Source organism: Micrasema longulum, unplaced genomic scaffold (assembly GCF_059751315.1).
Source record: "Micrasema longulum isolate JH-2025_06_02 unplaced genomic scaffold, ASM5975131v1 h1tg000334l, whole genome shotgun sequence".
Lineage (NCBI taxonomy): Eukaryota > Metazoa > Arthropoda > Insecta > Trichoptera > Brachycentridae > Micrasema > Micrasema longulum.
The window spans coordinates 754,531-774,110 of NW_028277538.1; the positions used below are offsets into that span (position 1 = coordinate 754,531).

The 19,580-nt window shown below is 36.1% G+C and overlaps 1 protein-coding gene across 1 annotated transcript in view; it reads right to left on the reverse strand.

Annotated features, from left to right (window-relative positions):
* Window positions 1–6,095: 6,095 nt before the first annotated feature.
* Window positions 6,096–19,580, reverse strand: part of form3 (FH2 domain-containing protein formin 3) — a 139,932-nt gene continuing 126,447 nt past the window's right edge. Inside the window, exons 9-20 of the mRNA XM_088225198.1 lie at window positions 17,932–18,167; window positions 17,447–17,635; window positions 17,232–17,358; window positions 16,578–16,730; window positions 16,293–16,490; window positions 15,778–15,900; window positions 15,564–15,687; window positions 14,773–14,925; window positions 10,665–10,796; window positions 9,931–10,170; window positions 9,424–9,537; window positions 6,096–8,653 (exon numbers count right to left, since the gene is read on the reverse strand). Of these exons, the coding sequence (XP_088081324.1) occupies window positions 7,125–8,653; window positions 9,424–9,537; window positions 9,931–10,170; window positions 10,665–10,796; window positions 14,773–14,925; window positions 15,564–15,687; window positions 15,778–15,900; window positions 16,293–16,490; window positions 16,578–16,730; window positions 17,232–17,358; window positions 17,447–17,635; window positions 17,932–18,167 (3,318 nt within the window). The 3' untranslated portion in view covers window positions 6,096–7,124. The remainder of the gene's footprint in view (window positions 8,654–9,423; window positions 9,538–9,930; window positions 10,171–10,664; window positions 10,797–14,772; window positions 14,926–15,563; window positions 15,688–15,777; window positions 15,901–16,292; window positions 16,491–16,577; window positions 16,731–17,231; window positions 17,359–17,446; window positions 17,636–17,931; window positions 18,168–19,580) is intronic.

The window sequence follows — 19,580 nt, forward strand, 5'->3', positions numbered from 1 at the left end:
TGTAAGTTCTTTGTTTTATTTTTAAAAAAAACATGTATAAATAATTTTATTTGCAAAAATTTTCATTTTAAAACACAAAAATAAAAGTAATCATTTTGATTTACATCAAATACTACAGTGATTTTTCCCCTAAATTTTGGGAATTGAAAAAATATGGTATCTTTTCTTTACAGTTTTTGGCATTTTAGATCGCGGCAAAACTGTTTTAAACTTTTATAACTTTTTAAATTATCGTCTTTTCACATTGTGTTTATAATTTTTAATAATATTTCTATTGTCACGTTTTTAAATATTCTGCCTAGTAATTTATTGATAAAAATATTCGATACCTGCTTTTATATTTCAGTTTGGGCAGGCGTGGCACCATTTTTATGTAGATGTAATTTTGATTTGTTAATTTATTTTTTTTAATGATAAAATACATAAAACTGGGGTATGAAAAATGATAATTGTGGGAATGTTTTCTGTATATGAATGTATGGAGAAAAATGGGAACTGAACATTTCGGCGTAAAAAGTGGGGAAACATAAAAATGAGGTTTTGCTGTGTATATTATGTACCTAAAAATTGCAATCGTGATAAAACTATAATTAACCAACATTTTCTTTTTTGCATAAATGAAATTATATGTATATTTTTAACCGAGTTTTTTCATCCTTGGAATAATTTAAAATTTCTTTACGAAGCACTACATGTCATTGAACTTTTTGACCGCAAAACACTACATTTTGACAACAATAATATTTTGTAAAGAATATTACTAAACACTCGCTAATAAAAATAATAATGAACATTTTATTCCAGAAAGCAGTGCGATACTACGCTTTTCATTTACAAATTTGTATACTACTTCTTATGTTATAAGTGTTGAGCGACGGATATCTTTCGGGGGGATCTTAACAAGTCCAACCGCTTCAGATTAACTGGCGAATATAGACGCAGTTGGACTGCGAGAATCATGAGGATTCTTGTTTTTCCGACTCTCGCCTGAAACTTACGGATCCTGCATTTCGGGAGATGATGGAAATAATGTAAGGAACCTTACCCTCCCGAAACATCTCCGTTGCGCTACAGTATTTGGAAAGCTTGTAGTGCTGATTTAAAAAAAAACACGTACACAAATATGTACTTTCATATTCGGTTATAAAATCAATTTTGAGATGTAATAATCATCCTGTATAGTATGTGAGGATAATTCCGTAATAACAGACTCTCGAGTCTACAGAAAGTACTCGAAAATAACCGTTTTTTTATAATATTTAATTTATGTTATTTATTTCAAATTAAATTAGGGAGTTGATTGTATGGCAAGTGGATTGAAGATAACTCGTTAATTTATTACTCTAAACACTACTCTCAAAATTTCCTTTTGAGAAATGAACAATCTTCCCCGCTTATCGCCGAATGAACAGATGCAATGTTGTAATTTGAAATAAACATCTGAAGATTAGCTGATTTCTAATTTTGTCAACTTGTATGGCGGCACCAAAAATACTGCATGTATAATGTTTAATATATTAAATTCAAAGACTAATTATTTTTATAGGTTAATTGTATTTTGCTGTTGTAGGTTTTGATAGAAGTTATTTTTATTGATTTACCATATTTAACACTTAACTTTTACCACATGATACATTAATCGCGTTATATCTCTGTGAGATGTCTAGGAAAAACATTTGTATGTACAACACTTCTATAGATTTAAAAATTGACAATAAATTATCAGTATCTCGGAAGATTTGAACCAAATATAATTTAAACCGGGGTTTCCCAAACTATGTTCCGCGGAACACCAGTTTCCTTTAAACTTAAACTTTGACTAATTCAATTCGAAAACTAATCTTTCGCAATATTATCCCAAAACTAGTAAGGTCGATTCCTCAGTTCGGATTCCATTAATTCAATCAAATGAAAATCTAATTGATTTAATCAGTGACTGATTTGAAACAAAAATACCAAGATTAAATGCTATTAGGACGAGTTTGTTAGAAGAGTAAACCGATGTGTCAAAACAAGCTGTCATTGTTTTACTTCCGTTTTCTATAACTTATTTATGTCAAGTTGGATTTTCTAATGATGCTGCAACAAAGTCAAAATGCAGAAACAGGCTCGATGCCACAACAGATATATCGACGCTAGAAAGGCTATTTACTTTAAGTGCCATCGCAGTTTTAATAACGACAGAACTAATTGCATTAAACGACACTGGGCTTGTAAAATATTTTCAATAAATAGGCGAATACACAATTAAATATGATTTACCCCGACTATAGACGATGTTCTGAATGGAGGTGTAATTTATGCGATATAGTTTTTAAATGGCTCTCCTGTAAAGTTTGCAAAATGTCGCTTAAAGTAAATAGCCTTTCCAGCTTTAAAATTCTACTCGCAAGTGCCCGATATCAAAAAATTTTACAGCTCAAAATCTTCTGAGTCATCGAGAGTTTTATTCACTCAATTTTTTATGTTGTTATAATTACTAAATAAATAATAAATGTTTTAATAACATTTTTTATTTTTGGTATTATGAATTACCCAACCTAAAAAATAAGCTAAGTGTTCCGTTAAAATTTTCGGATTTGTAAAGTGTTCCGTTGCTGCTAAATTTTGGGGAACCCCGATTTCAACGATCAAATTAATTAATTAGCTCATTTTTTATTTTAAAAGTCTTTCCTTCCATTTCCAAGATCAGAGAATGTGAAATTAGAGCAAATTGTCCATGAGAGCAAGTTTTCATTAAAATAAATTTAGACCAATTTTACTATTTTAATTTGAACGACTTATTTTGGTCTAAATTCGGTGCAATTAGATTGCGTACTTAATATTTTCATCACTCGGTATATATGTCGCAGCTGGATTATCATTTTAGGCGGATTACATTTTGGCTAACCGAACGATCAGCCGTAACGTCTTGGCTAACCAAACGATCAGCCGTAACGTCTTGGCTGGATGCAAATCGCGCCCTATTGTTCTTTTTAGTTATTTTCTACCACTTGGGGCGTCGCATGCCACATGTTGTTGTCTTTGAGTAAAAATGGCGTCATGCGGTAAAACTGTTCCACAAATATTATCAAATATTGTGATAAAATGTAAAAGGTGACCGTGGTTTCGGGGGAAAAACGGAAATTCACTCAATACTGGTAGAGGAAATATGATTCGATGAATTTAACCAATGAGCATTACCTTACTGTAAGGAAGAAAATACTCCAAGACATGTGTGGTGCATGTAATACCCACGGAACAATAGTTTGATGTGTTATTTAATGAATTTATTATTTTACAATATTTGTATTTGTTTTGTAATGTTAGAATAGGTTGGATTAGGTTATGTATGAAGTTAGGTTAGGTTACGATAGGTTAGTTTATGTTAAGTGTTAAAACTATGTTTTTTTATTATTAAATTTAACCCAACCTATCCTAACCTCACCTAACTTCACATAACAAAACAAATTTTAAAATAAAGCAATTATTGTAGTTTTATTAAAATTAGCACAAAATACAAAAAATCTAACCTAAAAGTAAATAATATTATTTTATTGGTCATCCTAATGCTCTCTCTAAAATATTCGCCAATTTACTTACGCCAAGTTGCAAAATACCTAGCGTTGACACAGCGGAGGATATGTAGTCGGCCTTGTGGTGTAATGGTCAGCGCGTTTGCCTACCAACCAAGAGGTCTCGGGCTCGATTCCCGACATGGTTTATATATATTTTTTGATAAAAAAGATATACTAGATATAAAAAGATGTTTTCACACATCAAGATACGCTGTGATTGATTTACCAATGCAGTGCCCTATGCGCCATAAGGTGTGGAAAGGGAAATGATGAATGATCTGTAATTCGCCTAAAATAATGATCCGGCTTCAAATTTATGCATTTGAATAATTAAATTCAGTCTGTTGTATTGTTTTCTTTGGATTGATTCCTCTCTAGTTGCTAGTTGCTAGTTGCTGCACATCTGTCACCGTTGCAGGTGGTGATGTGATCGCGTGGGTACTGATAATTTGTTGCTAATATAACCGCATTAGATTTCCATCCGTCCCGCGTAACCGAGTCACCCAGCCCCGCACGCATTCCAAGTCCCGAGCGGTCTCCGCTGCTGATATTTATACCTGACAAGTTCAGTTAGTACGTAAGTGTTATAGTTGTCATGCGCTAAGTTATATTAGTTCAAAGAACTATATCTGTAAATACATGTCAAGTTTTTATAACCTGTGTTTTATTTCTTAAACCTTTTATAATGAGGAAGGTCAGTGGTTTTTTTAAATAGACTATCAAACTGAGCCAATTGTATAGCTATGATTTTTCAAAGCTTTGTAATTTTGAAATTACTCCACCTGTGACATCACAAGTTGTCGACGGTGAGTTATACTGATATTTAAAAGAAAACCCCCGTAGCGTCAAAATACACAAAATGTTGAAAAAAAAGAACTACCTGAAAACCAGAAATCTATCCGCAACACAGCACAATGCTGTAATTGATAGGTCGAGTCACAAGAAATTGTGAATTAGTTCATTTTTATTAATTTTTCATACATTTTTAAGAAACCTAACAGTACAATTAAATGCTCCAATTTTTACCCCGTTTCCATGCAAAAACATTTTTTACATCCAATTTCTCTAGGCACTGAACATCCTCGTTTTGTCCCATTGTGACAAATACTGGTTTAACCCTCGAAAAATTTGATGGAAGCAGACAAATCTCAACAAATATGGCAAAAATAAGTTTGATGAAGAATAATATGTCATACTTTACACACTGCAACATGTTTGAACACCTCGATTTCTTCATCTGTTCTGCGTTCTGCCTGTTGACATTTAGAAAAGTAATGAAGCTAAAACCTTATTCCTCGTCTCTGTTGAGATCTATCTTTGGAAATAAACAGATAAAAACATACTACATATCGCACCTTTAGGACGACAACGACTTGACTCAAAAAACGCTTAAAATGAGTTAAGATCATAAAATGACTTCAATAAACATTATCCATCTTTCTGCATTCAAAAAACCACAACATTCGGGTAGGAATAGGCCTTTACATCGGTCTTCATTACTCGGAGTATTTAGATTCCGTTTCGGTAAGCGACGCAATTAGTGTTGTGTTTACATTGCTGGGTGAAGGACGCAACGCAGACAAACATAAAGTGACCAAAAGCCGGTTGAGTCGATTGTATTCCGATACGAATGGCATGTTTACTTTATTTTTAAAAACATAAAAACGACCAATTTAGCTTTGTGATTGTTTCGTTCCAACTTACCGATAATCTTAGTGACTTATTTAAGTTGATGTCATTTTCTTATTTAAATTATCGATAATCTTAGTGACTTTTTGACGTTTATGTTATTTTGTTAATAAATAAAACATATGTTTGGTGACCTGATCAAAGTGCTTTTGTTTGTTTTTTTTTCAATCTAATAATGACTCATTGAATAAATGTCTCATTTTAACTTATAATTTATTTTTATCACACTTTTTTTCATAGATTCATAGCTGAAAGCCTACGGTGTAATTTTTAACTCAACATTTAGTTCTTCTAAAAATACGAAACAATCGGCGAAAGAATACGAAGGTGTCACAATATACATTCTTCTTTTGCAATTTCCCAAAAAATAGATTTTTTAAATTGAGTGGTTTTCGTACTAAAGGTGATATAGTGTTGAATAGCTAAGTAATTGTTGGAAACTTTAAATACCAAAAATTTCATTGGAGCTATTTGCACGCATCTGGGGGTTCAATGTAAAGGTGTCAACATAGAATTATATGAGAGTAACATAAAAAAATCTCAAATGTCACAAATCAACCATTTTTCTGAACTGAATACCACGGTTTTACTATTGTTTTTATGTCTTTTAATGAAATAAAATCATAGCACATTGTGAATGTATATTGAAATATTATCAATAAGTAAAATGCTAGTGTGACATTTGCCGTTTTTTGACAATATTTGGACCTTTGTGGCAATCTCCATTAGAACCTTTCACCCACTGGCTGTATTCCCAAATCTTGGAAAGTTTCGTCCTGTTACACTTCTAGGTTACTGGAACTTTTTAATAAAAACTTCCAAACAAGGCACATGATAATAAAATGCGTATTTTCTTTTTGTAAATTATTTTATTTGTTAATCTATTAGAATTTTAGTAAATAAATACAAAACCTCCGGGTTCATATTGCCTACACGATTCTTACCATCTCACAGGGAATCGTAGTGACAGCATACTTTTCTACGGCTTTACCTTATTCTACGGATAATACGCGAAACTATGACAAATCACCAATCACTCTTCGTTAGCAATGGATACAAACTACTCGGATTCATTCATCACTGTACTCTCAACACACATTGAGAGATTAATTTCCCTTTTGTGTGGGAATGTATCTGGAATTAGACGTCCAATACCATTTTCTAAGTCTTCATGGAAGTCCATAGACTAAATAAGAATGGCTTCCCCCGGAATCTGAACGTACTGCACGAGCTCCTTACGAAGTTATATTTTAGTTTTGTCAGTAGAGTTAGGTTAATAATATCAGATAATAAATGTATTTATGTTGCGTATAAATCTAGTCAACTAATAACTATATTTGGATCATGTACGCTTAATGTTACTCCACCCGAAGACACTCCCTACAAACCTCTTGAGGTAACTGAATTGTAATGAGAACTTCATACTATATTGGCTAATGGACAAATGTAGGGACAGTCGGCGCCACTATTCACATTTCTATACGCTATGTTGATACGACAAGGGAAAGTGTGTTAGTAGTTCTGCATTTTCATTTGGTTACGCAAAATATTTTGGAAATACTTGCCATTGCAAGTCTAACACGTCGGTTAAATCTTAAATGTCTTTGAAATTATTTAGAGTATATCGGTATGACACTACGCAATAGAGTATGACAGTTTCTAAATAATTAAATGCTTTTTTCTTGATTTTGAATAAATTATTTGTGATTCAAATTTAAATATATTGTCTCATTCTCTTCTTTTGTTTAAAATTATGTACAACAGAAATCTTAAAAAAAACATTTCCCGAGTTAAGCGAACGCTGTGGAGAGAGTGAGACTGGCACATAACATTTGATGAGCAAATTCTCTTTTCCTATGATTAGTTATTGGCCTAGCGTCATTTGACGGGAGTAGAGGAGCGGTGTGCGGGCGCCCTCTTGGTGCGGCTGGCCTGGGTGGGGCGCATGAAGCTGCTGGAGGGGGGCTGGGGGGCAGAGCGCGGGGGAAGCATGCGCGGGGGCACGGAGCTACCGCTGGAGGAGCTCCGCGAGGGGGCCGTGCGGGACGGAGCGGCGCGGGGCGCGGGCGGAGGCGGCGCGCGCGGTGCGGGGGGCGCTCGCCTCACGGTGGCCACTGAGGCGGACGAGTTCAGGGAGCTGCGGGAGCTCCTCAGCGACCCTCGGCTGCGCAGGCTCCCCACGCTGCTCTGGGAGTCCACCTTCTTCAGGCTCAGGGCGCGGCGCTCCACCGGCCTGCTGGCTGGAGTCGCTCCCCGCAGAGGTCGGCCGGCCGCCGCCCCCCGAGTTCTGCCGGCCGCCGGAGGGTGGTGTGCCGTGGATGCGCGTGGTTTGGGACGAGTGTCCGCTGCTTCGGTATCGTTACATCCGGAAGACGCTCCCTGGGAGTTGCTCTCTGAATTCAAGCTATTGGTTTCCTCGAATCCTTCGTCGTTCAATTCGTGTTCGCTGCGATTCTTAACCATTTTACCGGGTTGGGTATCCAAACTGGGTCGAACTGAACTGACAGTTTTACTTCCTCTCGGGTTGGTTCTAGAGCTTGGAAAGTTTCTAGGACTATCTGTGGGCGACTTGAGTTCACGGATCGCCTTCTGCACGTCCTCTTGATTGATAGAGGTCTGATGACGAATACGCCCTCCCCAGATTCTCGCGGGGGCCGGTACATCAGCCAGCGGGTCCTTGCTCTGCCCGGAGCTGTCCTGCCTCTTGAGTCTCTCCTGCCATTTCTTCAGCCGATTATCTTTGTCCTCTGATTTAACGGTTCCTGTAGATTGCGCCGCAATCTGTGGGACCATGTAAGAAGTCTCTAGCTCTAATTTAGTGGGGCGCAGAATCTGCGTTTCCGCCGCTACTTCCGGGGATTTTGAATCCTCCGTTTTAGAACTGGAATCTTCGCTTTGCGAATTATAATCTGTCGGTCTTTTGTATCTTCTGGTTCTGCGAGCAGCGGAAAATCTATCAAATTGTCCGTCTCCTAAGATTTCAAGATTTTGCAATTTGTCTATATGCTTAAGGTTTATGTCATCGTTAGGAACCGAGGCTGTTTTACTAGAACTCATTTGGAGTCTGCGACAAGGTTCCCTCTCCGGCGGGCGGTTGAACAGTTTCCTGGTGACTGGTGGAGTTTCAATATTGTCCGAGTCTATTTCTATCTTGTTGTGCGCCGGTTTGTCAGAAGTCCTGTTCTCGGGGGGGAGCCTGTGCGGCCATTGAAGGGGTGGTTCGGCAGTGGGCGGAGGAGGGAGAGGGTTCTTGCTCTTATCTTCTTCCTTAATGGCGCCCAGAGAGGGAGTGGGGGAGGAGGGCTCGAGGTTGGGTCGTGATCGTTGTCTTCGGATTCGTCGCAGGTCCTCGGCGCTTTCTTCCACCTTGTGGGGTAGTGCCGATGTCCTGTTTTGAGGCTGCACATCTGTAACGGCAAATACTTATTAGTAATGCAGAAGCCCACATTTTAATGCATAGTTTTGGCTTTGGAAAGGAGGTTATACAATTTTATAATTTTTTTTTTCAACAGGCTTATGACCCTATTAAGATCTATTAAGATTGGCAATTATGATGTATATGACAATGAACTTACGTACTTAATCTAAAAATCTTAGAATCTATTTAAATGTACAATAGGTATAGCCATGGCATGATCTAGGCAGACAAGGCAAGTGTGCCATCTCAAGTCAGGAGTGATAACACCGCTTGCTTCTCTAATGCTTGCCTTTGCTGTAGGAACACATCGACAGTACTGTTTATAATTGAAGACATGAGTGGATAAAGGTGTTATGTGGTCTTAAAATTTTGAACACCAGTACAATTATCACCAGCTCTCGAAATTGGGTTTCTGCTACTTTTTGATTTTGTTGGTTTTGTAAAATGTTTTCATATGTGAAAGGGCTATACATAAAATCTACAAATATGAAAAAATATTTTTTTTTGATAATTTGAAACATCCACTCATCCTTTATTATTATATTTATTAAATTCAATAAGGTATTTAAATAAACAAACTGCGATACGATGAAGTTAACGAAATAATTGTCACATCCACATGAGTGGATGCTGAAGGCATGTCATAAACTTTTGAGAATACTAAGAACTATTGACGTATAAAGAAAGATTTTTGACTCTTCAAAGAATTGCAAACAAATATCTCTATAGGTAGATATTTGATACAGCAGGTAGTTTTACCTTCTATTGCTTCCATCGCGCTAACAACATCCTTGTCCAACACGGCTGACGGCCGCCAGTCTGGTTTCTCTTTTCCTTCCGGAAGTGTGTCGAGAGGCCCGCTACGCTCGCTCTCTAGAAATTCCATTTATCAATTTACATCATTTTATAAATTGGTTAGATAAAATCATTTTGACAACTGTGATATTTCACAGTTCTTTTTAAGAATCGATAACTGAAGTGAGCCATGATGACAGAGTATTGAAGCATCAGATGATAGGGTTTTTGGTCTTTCAACATTCTTCATCCCATATGGGATAGTGTCAATCATCTCTTCACATCACAAACAATCCAGCTAAGAGAGTAATAGAAACAAAGAGTAATCACGCAAGTGCATTGGTGTCGTCGCATGATACAAGAATAGGGATAAGTGAAGAAGAAAATGTGAAACCTATGTCTAACTTTTGCAATTGAATTGAAAATAAAGGTTAGTTTGTTGTTTGCGGTGACAATGTTGGGTGTTATTACCGGAGTCCTCTAAGGACCTCCTATTGGCCTGCAGGCGGTGCGCTCGACCCCGCGAGTCTTCTTGACTCGCTCGCAGCCACGACTCGATCTTCTGTCTCCACTCGCGTGGTTTGGGGGGTTCAGGGGGGGCGGCTGTCTCGGGGGGTGCAAGGGGGCGCGGGGAGGCGGGCCGCTCTCGCTCGGTGCCCGGGATCTCCAGCCTCGCCCGACTGGGGCCCCCTTGGCGTGCCCAAGAACGGTCTGTAAATAGTCAAAATATTTGTTGAATTAAAAATAGCAATAAAGAAAGCTAAAACAATTGCCTATGAAAAAATTTTTTAAATCTTTTTTAAAAGAGCTTTGAAGGGGGTCATGTTTTTATGGCAACACTTTAAAAACAGCAGTAGGTAATAAAATTTAGTCGATAACCGACCATAAAAGAAGCCTGTTATCATTTGGGGTAAACACATCGCAAAATTAGCCATCAAATCGCCTTTTCTAATTCATCATAGTATTATCAATTATTATCACAAAAAATAAAATGACGGAACACACTATACGTGTATAATCTCTTACAAACATGTTTGTAGTGTCCACACTCCACGCAATAAAAAATGTGGGTAGTGCTCACTTAAAAAAACGTAGCGCTACAATTGAGTACTGCTCACGGTGTGGTGTCATCGCTAATAATTATGTATAATTAAATCTACACAGTAATTTAAAACTAATGAACATATTTGGCAGCTAAGTATTACCTAAACTGCCCCACGACTTGCGTTCCCTCTGAGTGTCACTGGAGGCCCTTAGGAACTGCAGCAGCCCTCCCTCATCCTCCTCCGAGGGGAGGCGTCCCCGCCTTCTCCTGAGACTTCCGGTTGGAGTTATATCTGAAATGCGAAAATTTTGATCCAACTCTCTCTCGCATTATTTATATTTTATGGGTACTCGGCTAAAACGGGCTCCAATGAGCCCATTTTATTGACTTTTATGTCATTTTTTTCTCCTGAATGAGTTCGATAAAATGGAATACTCAAAACTAACAAAATTTAGTACCCCGTTTAATAAATTGTTGGATATATTAATAGTTCATATTAATGGGGTCATGGCTGGCAAAAAAAAACAGTCAAACTGCAATAAGCTCATTTTTGTCAGTTCAAAAAAGAAGTTTAAAAAAATATATATTACGTTAATTGAATATCTATTTGATTAAATACACGAACCCAGTGTCCCATAAAAAGATTCTTATTCTTCCCTTTGCCCTCTATTAAAATTAGATAATTTTTAAAGAGCCTATTCTTACCCTTCATTTGAACACTTCTTTGTATATGACATACAGTCGAACTTGGTTATTACGAGGAAGATGGGACCGATTGAATATGCTCATTATAAGCGTTACTCGTTATGCCAGAGAAAAGTTTTTTTTATACAATCGCCATTGCACATTGTCATTAGTGACTTAGCTAAACAAGTAAATAAATATTTGTACATATAATTCATACAGATTTTTTTTACAGGGGTTAGGTTTTGACTGATCTGGTCTCATTTGATATCACCAGCTTGTAATGTTTATTGTGAATAAGCATAGAAAATTGAAAAATCTAAAAAAACTCAGCAAAAACCCCCGAAACAAGCATGTCATTCATAAACTACAAAAACAGCTGTAAATTGTAACAATGTGTCGAACCGGCATTTACTTGGATTTTTTAAAAACCATGTGTGTTCATTTTTTAATATTGTCGGCGAAAAATCCAATTAGGTACTTAGATACTTACATAGCTATCATAAACACAATCCGATCCCAACGCCCGGCGGTATTTATCCTTTACGTTAGCCGACCGTTTGGATTTTATTACTTACTTTTTTGTCCGGTATGTCCGAGAAGTAGCTCGTTATAGCAGTGAATAATTGTTTGGAGAAAACCATGAACTAAAATGTCAACGAATGTTACATCCGAGATATTGCTATTTCCGTGATCATTATAACTGAGTTCTATATGTCATAATACAAAGAAGCGGTCAATTTTTTTTATAAACGAATTGATTACCTATGTATATGAAAAGTTGGCTTCAAATCTTTTGGTAGAAGAACTATGCAAGGAAATACCCGATGTTATACTTTAACATTTTAGTTTGCGTGTCATTTACTGTCCCGATAACAGGTTTTAATTATAATTAATTTAATTATAAGTAATTATACTTCTTTAGTATTTTAAAATCATCTCTGTTCTTTGACATTATTTTATTTCGGTATTTAGAGAATAGAAGATAAAATTAATATTTTACAATGTCATCAAATTTACTAATTGCTATCCTGACTATTCAGCCATAAGTTCCAAACTTGCTGCAAATTAAGCTACAACCCAATTGAAAATATTTTAATTTACTAGAACAAACAAAAGCGAATTACAAATGCACGGTACACAGCAAGAACGGGCTCATCGACAAATAACAAATTTTATAGGAGAGCAAAAAGAAAAATAAAAACCTTGTTTGTGGAATTCCGGGTTTATGTATTTAATAAAATATTGTGGGTTTTCAATTAATGTAGTATATAGTTTTTCATACAATCACAGAAAAGAACAAACAAAAACGTCTACTTTACGTTTGAAAAAAACTTCTTTTTTGAACTGACAAAAATAAGCTTGCTGCAGCAATCATCGCATTTTGACTGTTTTTTATCCAGCCATTTTAAATATTCCATTTTATTGAACTCATTCAGGAGAAAAAAATTGCATTAATATCTCAAAAATAAAAAAAATTCAATGAGCCCGTCTTAGATGGGTACCCTTTAAAGAAGAATATTACTCGCCAGTTTATCCCAAGAAGAACCCCATTATTATTTTGCTACTTTTTTTGACAAATGAAGCAGTCAAAAGTATCTAGTACAGAAGAAAGTTTCATGGCACTCATCAATGTTATAAAAGGTTATAGCAAATAACAGTAACAAAGAAATACATTTTCTTTTTTTTTTTAAATAGTGCATGTTCGGACACGGTGGTGTTTGTACCCCCTTTAACTCTGCATGTAATTTTTTTTTTTTTTTGTAAATAATATGTATACTACTGGGCATGTCTCGAAACCGGTAGACATAAAAAAGTCGGCAAGTGGTTAAATATTAATATTTACTAGTTAAATAAATTTTCAGTTATTTAGTCGTAATATAGAATGAAATGTTAGTAACCTCAGTAAAGCAATAAGAGTAAAGAGACACGCAGACATCGGATGAAATCCAGCTCCATAATGATCAGGCATAGGCAAGCGTTGTCGAGTGGCGTTAGTTAGGGAAGACCACACATAAACAAACACCTATAATAATTAATTAAATGTTAATTTGTTATTTGAATATTTTGTAGTTAGTAATGAAGCATTTAGAATAGTTTTGTAGAAATAACCAATAAAAATATGCAATGCAATGAATAAAAGTTTTAGGAAAAAGGAAAATTTATTTTCATAATCATTTAAAAGAAATTATTCAATAATTCATGTAGGTTTCCAGGCGGATGAAGAATACAGTTTAATATGTGTAAAATAGAACTAGAACCCCGGATAGATATTTTTGAATCGATGGCGATGGATTGGCATGGGAATTTTATTGCCCTTGTTTGTCTTTGCTACATAAGAAAATTTATTTTCATAATCATTTAAAAGAAATTATTCAATAATTCATGTAGGTTTCCAGGCGGATGAAGAATACAGTTTAATATGTGTAAAATAGAACTAGAACCCCGGATAGATATTTTTGAATCGATGGCGATGGATTGGCATGGGAATTTTATTGCCCTTGTTTGTCTTTGCTACATAGTTCAGTTTCTTGTACATATGTCCCCAAAAAACCCCCAAATTACTCAAAAGGATGCCCTACCACGGTAGATTAGAAGCACTAGAACTCACATCATTGCAAGAACGACGGAAGAGAGGGGAATTGATAGAAACTTATGAGATACCTTATAGTTACTATGACTGCCCCCTGCACGAGATCTATCAATTTAATCTCAACACAAATTTGCGGGGTCATAACTGGAAGCTCTATCGTCCTCAATTCCACCTCGATCCCTAGAAAAACTTCCTTTCCAGTAGGGTAGTTTCAGACTGGAATAAATTGCCAAGCCTAGTTATCTTTTCCATTTCAGTCAACCAGTACAAAGACCGTTTGGATGCTTTTTTTTAAGGAGGAAAAACGCAGACAAAAAGCAGTTCACGAGATATAGGTGCATCAGCAAAGGCTGCCTGTCTTCAATTAATAATAATAATATGTTTCTTCCCATAACTGTTATAATTGTATAATAAATAAATAAATATGAGTATTTGTCTTATTTCCAACTGACATTCTGTACATTTTTACTAACTTATTATTTATTATATATACTGCGAAGAGATCTACGAAAAGCCAGAAGATCTATCCCAAAGAATCCCATGTTGTCTGACGAATTGATTAATATATTTAGAATATTTATATTTGTATCTTTGTAAAAAATAAATAACTAACAGTGGCAGCAAAATATTATTCTTAAAATAATTATCTGTTTTTAAGAGTTATTTTATCGGCCTCGTGGTGTAGTGGTCAGCGCATTTGCCTGCTACGCAAGAGGTCTCGGGTTCAATTTCCGACATGGTTGATGTGAAATATTGATTTAAAATGGTATTTTAATACTAGAATATTTCATAGTCCCTCGCACCTGAAGCGTAAGACTGATCATCTTTCCTTCATGTAACAAAAATGAAAGATACGCTGCGATTAGTGTACCAATGCAGTGCATTAGGTGCGGAAAAGGAAATGAAGAAGAAGAGTTATTTTGACTTGTATGAAGAGGGTGAAAAATTTTGGGTTAAGTAATGTGAAGGTAAGAGGGTGGATCAGTCAAACCTGGAGAAGCATCCACGGCCTGATTTCCTTGATTATCAGTGTCATATCTTCGTGAGGGTCGGCGCACGAGCGGGAAGCCGGCGCGGATGTCCAACAGTAGGGAGTCCACCAAACCACTCTCCGAGTCGGAGCAAGGAGTACCCGCATTGCTTCCTGTGTACAAATAATAATAAATTTATTTTTATGTATCGTATTTTCATCGCCATGGTTTTTTTAAGTTTTGTAATTTTGAAAATCTCCACCGATACTTTGAAATTATAGCACATGCGACATCACAAGTTCACGTCAGTGAGTGTTTCTGACATTTAAAACTCGAACCCTGTACAAATTCTTTGTACCCGCAAAATGTCGAAACATGCTTAGTGTTAAAAAACATGACTACCACGGAATCCGGAAATCTGTTGTCATTTGTCACAACAACGCTATAATATATTGGTTATTGTTAAAAGTGGTCACATGAACCTGTGATGTTGCAAAGTAGTTCATTTTTTTACCTTTATTTATACATTTTTGAGAAACTTCGATGAACAATTGCTCTAACTTGTAAAAAAAAATTTTTAGCACTGAACTTCTTCAGTAAATAGGAGCATAAGTTTTCACTGTCAATGTATGTCACATATGTATGGGTGATCCCGTGTAGGTTGGATTAGTTCCGACATTTCATCATCTTCAGGGTAAACTGTGTATTTTGTAGAAAAAAAAGTGTTTATGTACTAGTAATTTGTACCGCGTCGCAGTCGGAATCAGGCACATTCCGTGTCATTCTTTATTGAATTCTGGAAAAAACAAACCTTGTCTCCTACGAAGCTGGTCTTCTCTTTGAGCTCGCCTCTGTGCAGCTTGGTGTTCTTGCAAACGGCGCCGCCCATTCTCCGCAGCGGCTTGACGGAAACGCGTGCAGAAGGCCAACAGAACCTGCGGACAGGTTGTAAAGGAAGCTTATTTAATCCGATTCTTTCGGTAGATCATAATATTATCAAACACAAAGATCATTAAAGGACTTACTTTAAAGCATTCTTCTAATTTAAAAGCGGCAGGATCTTCGCAGAAGAACTCCGCCAAAGTAGACCGCATGGACTCAACTTCTTCCATATCTTTCATTAGGGCGGATACTTCTTTGGTCGCCATCTAGAACACAATATTTACATAATGTTTCATTGCTTGTATGGTTTTAACTCAGTGTTTTTATTTTCTGACAAAGTCTTCCGAAGCAAGGTTGCTGATTCAACATGTTTTAGTATTTATTATTATAATGAGGAAGTACAGTATTTTTTAAAATTGGTAATAGATGGAGAAAATCAAGATTAAAAAGGGTGTAAGAAAGTGTGACATGATGTCTCTAAAACTTTTTACATTAGCTTTAAAAGACGTTTTCAAGATGCTAAATTGGAATAACAAAGGCATAAAAATAGACGGTAAGTATCTTAATCACCTCCGAGGCCAACTTTTATTATAGGGTATTTATTATATTACTTTTTTTCATAAAATAAATTACATGGTCAATAAAATAAAATAGTTACCTGAAGGAAATCACCCGTTTGACTTTTGATGTCCAAGTCTGTGGAGGGCATCTCAACCTGTTTTTTTATTTTTTTAATTCTTGTATCCAAAGTATTGATCTCATTGTTTATTTGTTCCACAGTCGTCTTCGATGCATCTTCCAATACGCGGAGGTCGTCGGCAAAGTGAACCAACTCTTTGTTCTTTTTCTCCGCTTGCTGCGATGAGAACATTTTGTTAGAGAAATTATAAGATAAGCAATCTGCACAGCAAAGACTAATTTTGGTAAGACATGTACTACTTACTATTGCGACGTAGTGCATCAGGTTCATGCCGGGTTTGTTAGCTCTGATGTCAGTTATTTTCTGTAAGGACGACAGTTTAACTCCCGCTGCGCAGCCCGCGTATCCTCCAGCATTGAGAAAATTACCCGATATCAATGCAATGTATAATACTTCCTGAAACATAAAATCTATTTGTCACAAATACCGCAGATACTTCTGTAACCCCCCGACTGTTAAATCATTATCAATATCACATACTACGAATACCGATAGAAATATATGAAATGGATTAAGAAAACTTAATTTTATGTACAAAATCAATATGGATATTGTCGAGAAATGTTTTCATACATAACTTAAAAAAGAAAAACGCGACACGTTTGGTATTGATAATTGTGAAGTCAAGATTCGTGATGATGTTCTACAAAAATGTTAATGTATAAAAACAAAATTTCAAATTAACATGAATCGTGATATATTATGCGTGGCCAATACAATGACCATTTTTGCAAGAATTCAAAATTATAAACTTTAAAATGTTTTTTATGCTACTAATTGACCATATTTATAAATTTTGTACTAGCTACACATCACCGGGATAGGAGAATTAATTAAATTAGTAAACTAGCAAAGGCTGTTTATAATTTAATCCAGACACAATAATTTTAAACAAACCTGTAGAGCTTGGCTCGTAGTTAAATCATCTCCGGCAACCAAAATAGCATTAATAGAACTCTCTAGATAAGTGGTGGTGGCGGCAAATTCTTCTTTCAATAACATCGCCTCTATTCTAAGTTTGTAACTAAAACAAAAAAGAATATTCAATATCAGAATACGAAACAATTATCATTAGTTTGCATATAAGAATATCATCAGTTTTATACACATACTTAGGTAGTTGTATGAGCTGCATGAGGAACTTCTCGGCGTTCCCGAGCCTCACCAGATCTCCCTGGAAGGCCTTGAGGGTGTCCAGCTCATCCATCTCCGGCAGCAGCCGCAGGAGGCCCCTCAACCTTTCAGCCCCCACAGCGGAGGCCACACCTTCCCTTAACATCTGCATTATTTCCTCATTTGTGCTGGAAACATTTAATTAATACTATTAATTATGACCAACGTACACAATAGCACCCACACCAATTCAGATTTTTTTTCTTTCTTGTAACTGGCGGGAATCAAACCCGCGATGCCAGTTTCATAGTTAACCAACTGATGGGCAATCTTAATATTTATTTATTTAATACTTTACAAGAATAAATAATGTTATTGAATTAACAATGTATTCATCACTGGAAACATGACAAATCAGTAAAGATTTACACATAGTATAATTTTCTACTTTAAAATATTGAATGAAGGGACATTGGCTCTTCACCTGCGGAACTGTTTGAGGAAGATGTTCACATTGAGGCTCCTTTTGCCGTCCAGCAGTGTGATCTCGGCGCTCTCCTTGCGGTGCGGGGGCGGCGGGGCGCGGCCCAGGCGGGGGGAGGAGCCCGCGGACCCCGGGGGCACCTGTTGGCAGAACAGCCCCTCCATCTCCTCCCAGTCGAGGGAGCACATTTTGTGCTTGGACGCCACCAGTGACCAGATATTGTTTTTGCCGACAACCTGAAATTGTTTCGATCGTATTGTGAGTCATTTCTTTGTAAGTGCTTGCGTCCGGTTTATCTAAGATATTTATTTCACATAAAACTTTTTATGTTTGAATTTAGTGTATCTCTTTTTATAAATATATATTACGCCCAGAAGCCGTACAAATGTCAGAATGTCTGAATTCACCCGTTAATAGGGCAATTCGCTTGATGGTAACGGCTTCTGCGGATAATACGGATCCATTTTTCTGTACATTTCAGCAGTTTAGCAGCTATCTGCTTTCCATTCATTAACTTCTAACTTATATTTACAGCCTACATTACGTGATGGGTTAAACAGCCCGTAAAGTAATGGAGACTACAATTGTCGAATAAATACATAAATTATGTATATTTTTTTGTAGTTAAAACAAATTAAACTTTGTAAATATATATGGTAAAGTAATAATAATAACTGGCAGGCAACAGTCGGCTATCTCCGACTGTTACATGCTAGAAAATTCAGCCCCTTTGGTCTAATGTAATCGGCCCTCCAGGCTACAGGTCTTAGTTGATTGGCCCTTCGAGCCTCAGTTGATTAGGATCTCGGGCACCTAGAAATATTGCCCCTTTGGCCATCACAATTATTTTTTTATTGTTGGGAGTAATTTTAATGTAATAAAAAATTATCTTCTCAAAATAATGCTACTAAAAGTACACAATATAAACAGTATTATTATATAAAGAAAATAATATGACCTCACTGGGGTTACCCGTGCCGAGGAAACTTAACAATACAGGCATTCTAATACAGAATAGTGTTTTTTTATTTTTCCATACATATATTATTTACACAGAAATATAATAACAAAAATACACTTAAGAAAAATACATCTTAAAATTAAGCTATAACATAAATTGGAAAAAATGCCCATAAAGACTTCAGCGTCTGAGCATGGGCCATTCCTTTTTTAATGATTAAAAAGTTTATAGCATATAAATAGGGTATGACATGACCATTAGGGTGTCCCAGAAAAATTTAAGTTTTATTTTTTCAATGCATACCCTCTAATTTTGTTTGAATGATGTCAAAACACTTATAAATAAAATTTCACGTAAATTGAATCACGGAAACCCGTGCCGACTTGCATCGGAACTTGTCAGAACTTACATAGTACGGCGCGCGCGAACTAAGTGTTAATGTGCTTGTTATATTGTGTTTGTATTTATTAGTGAACGCATTGTTTTCGTTGTGTCAACATGTCTTTGGAGTTACGCAGTTCTAAAAAGGAAATATTTTTGGTTGGGGATATAAAACATCAAATTACAGGTTCTAAACTTCCCTCTAATGGACAAGTGCTGGCGGTTTTATTTTATAATGTTCGCAAAGTCAATTTAAGCGTCAATGAAAGTGCAAATCTTACTATTTGTGAGTGCATTATTTATTGGG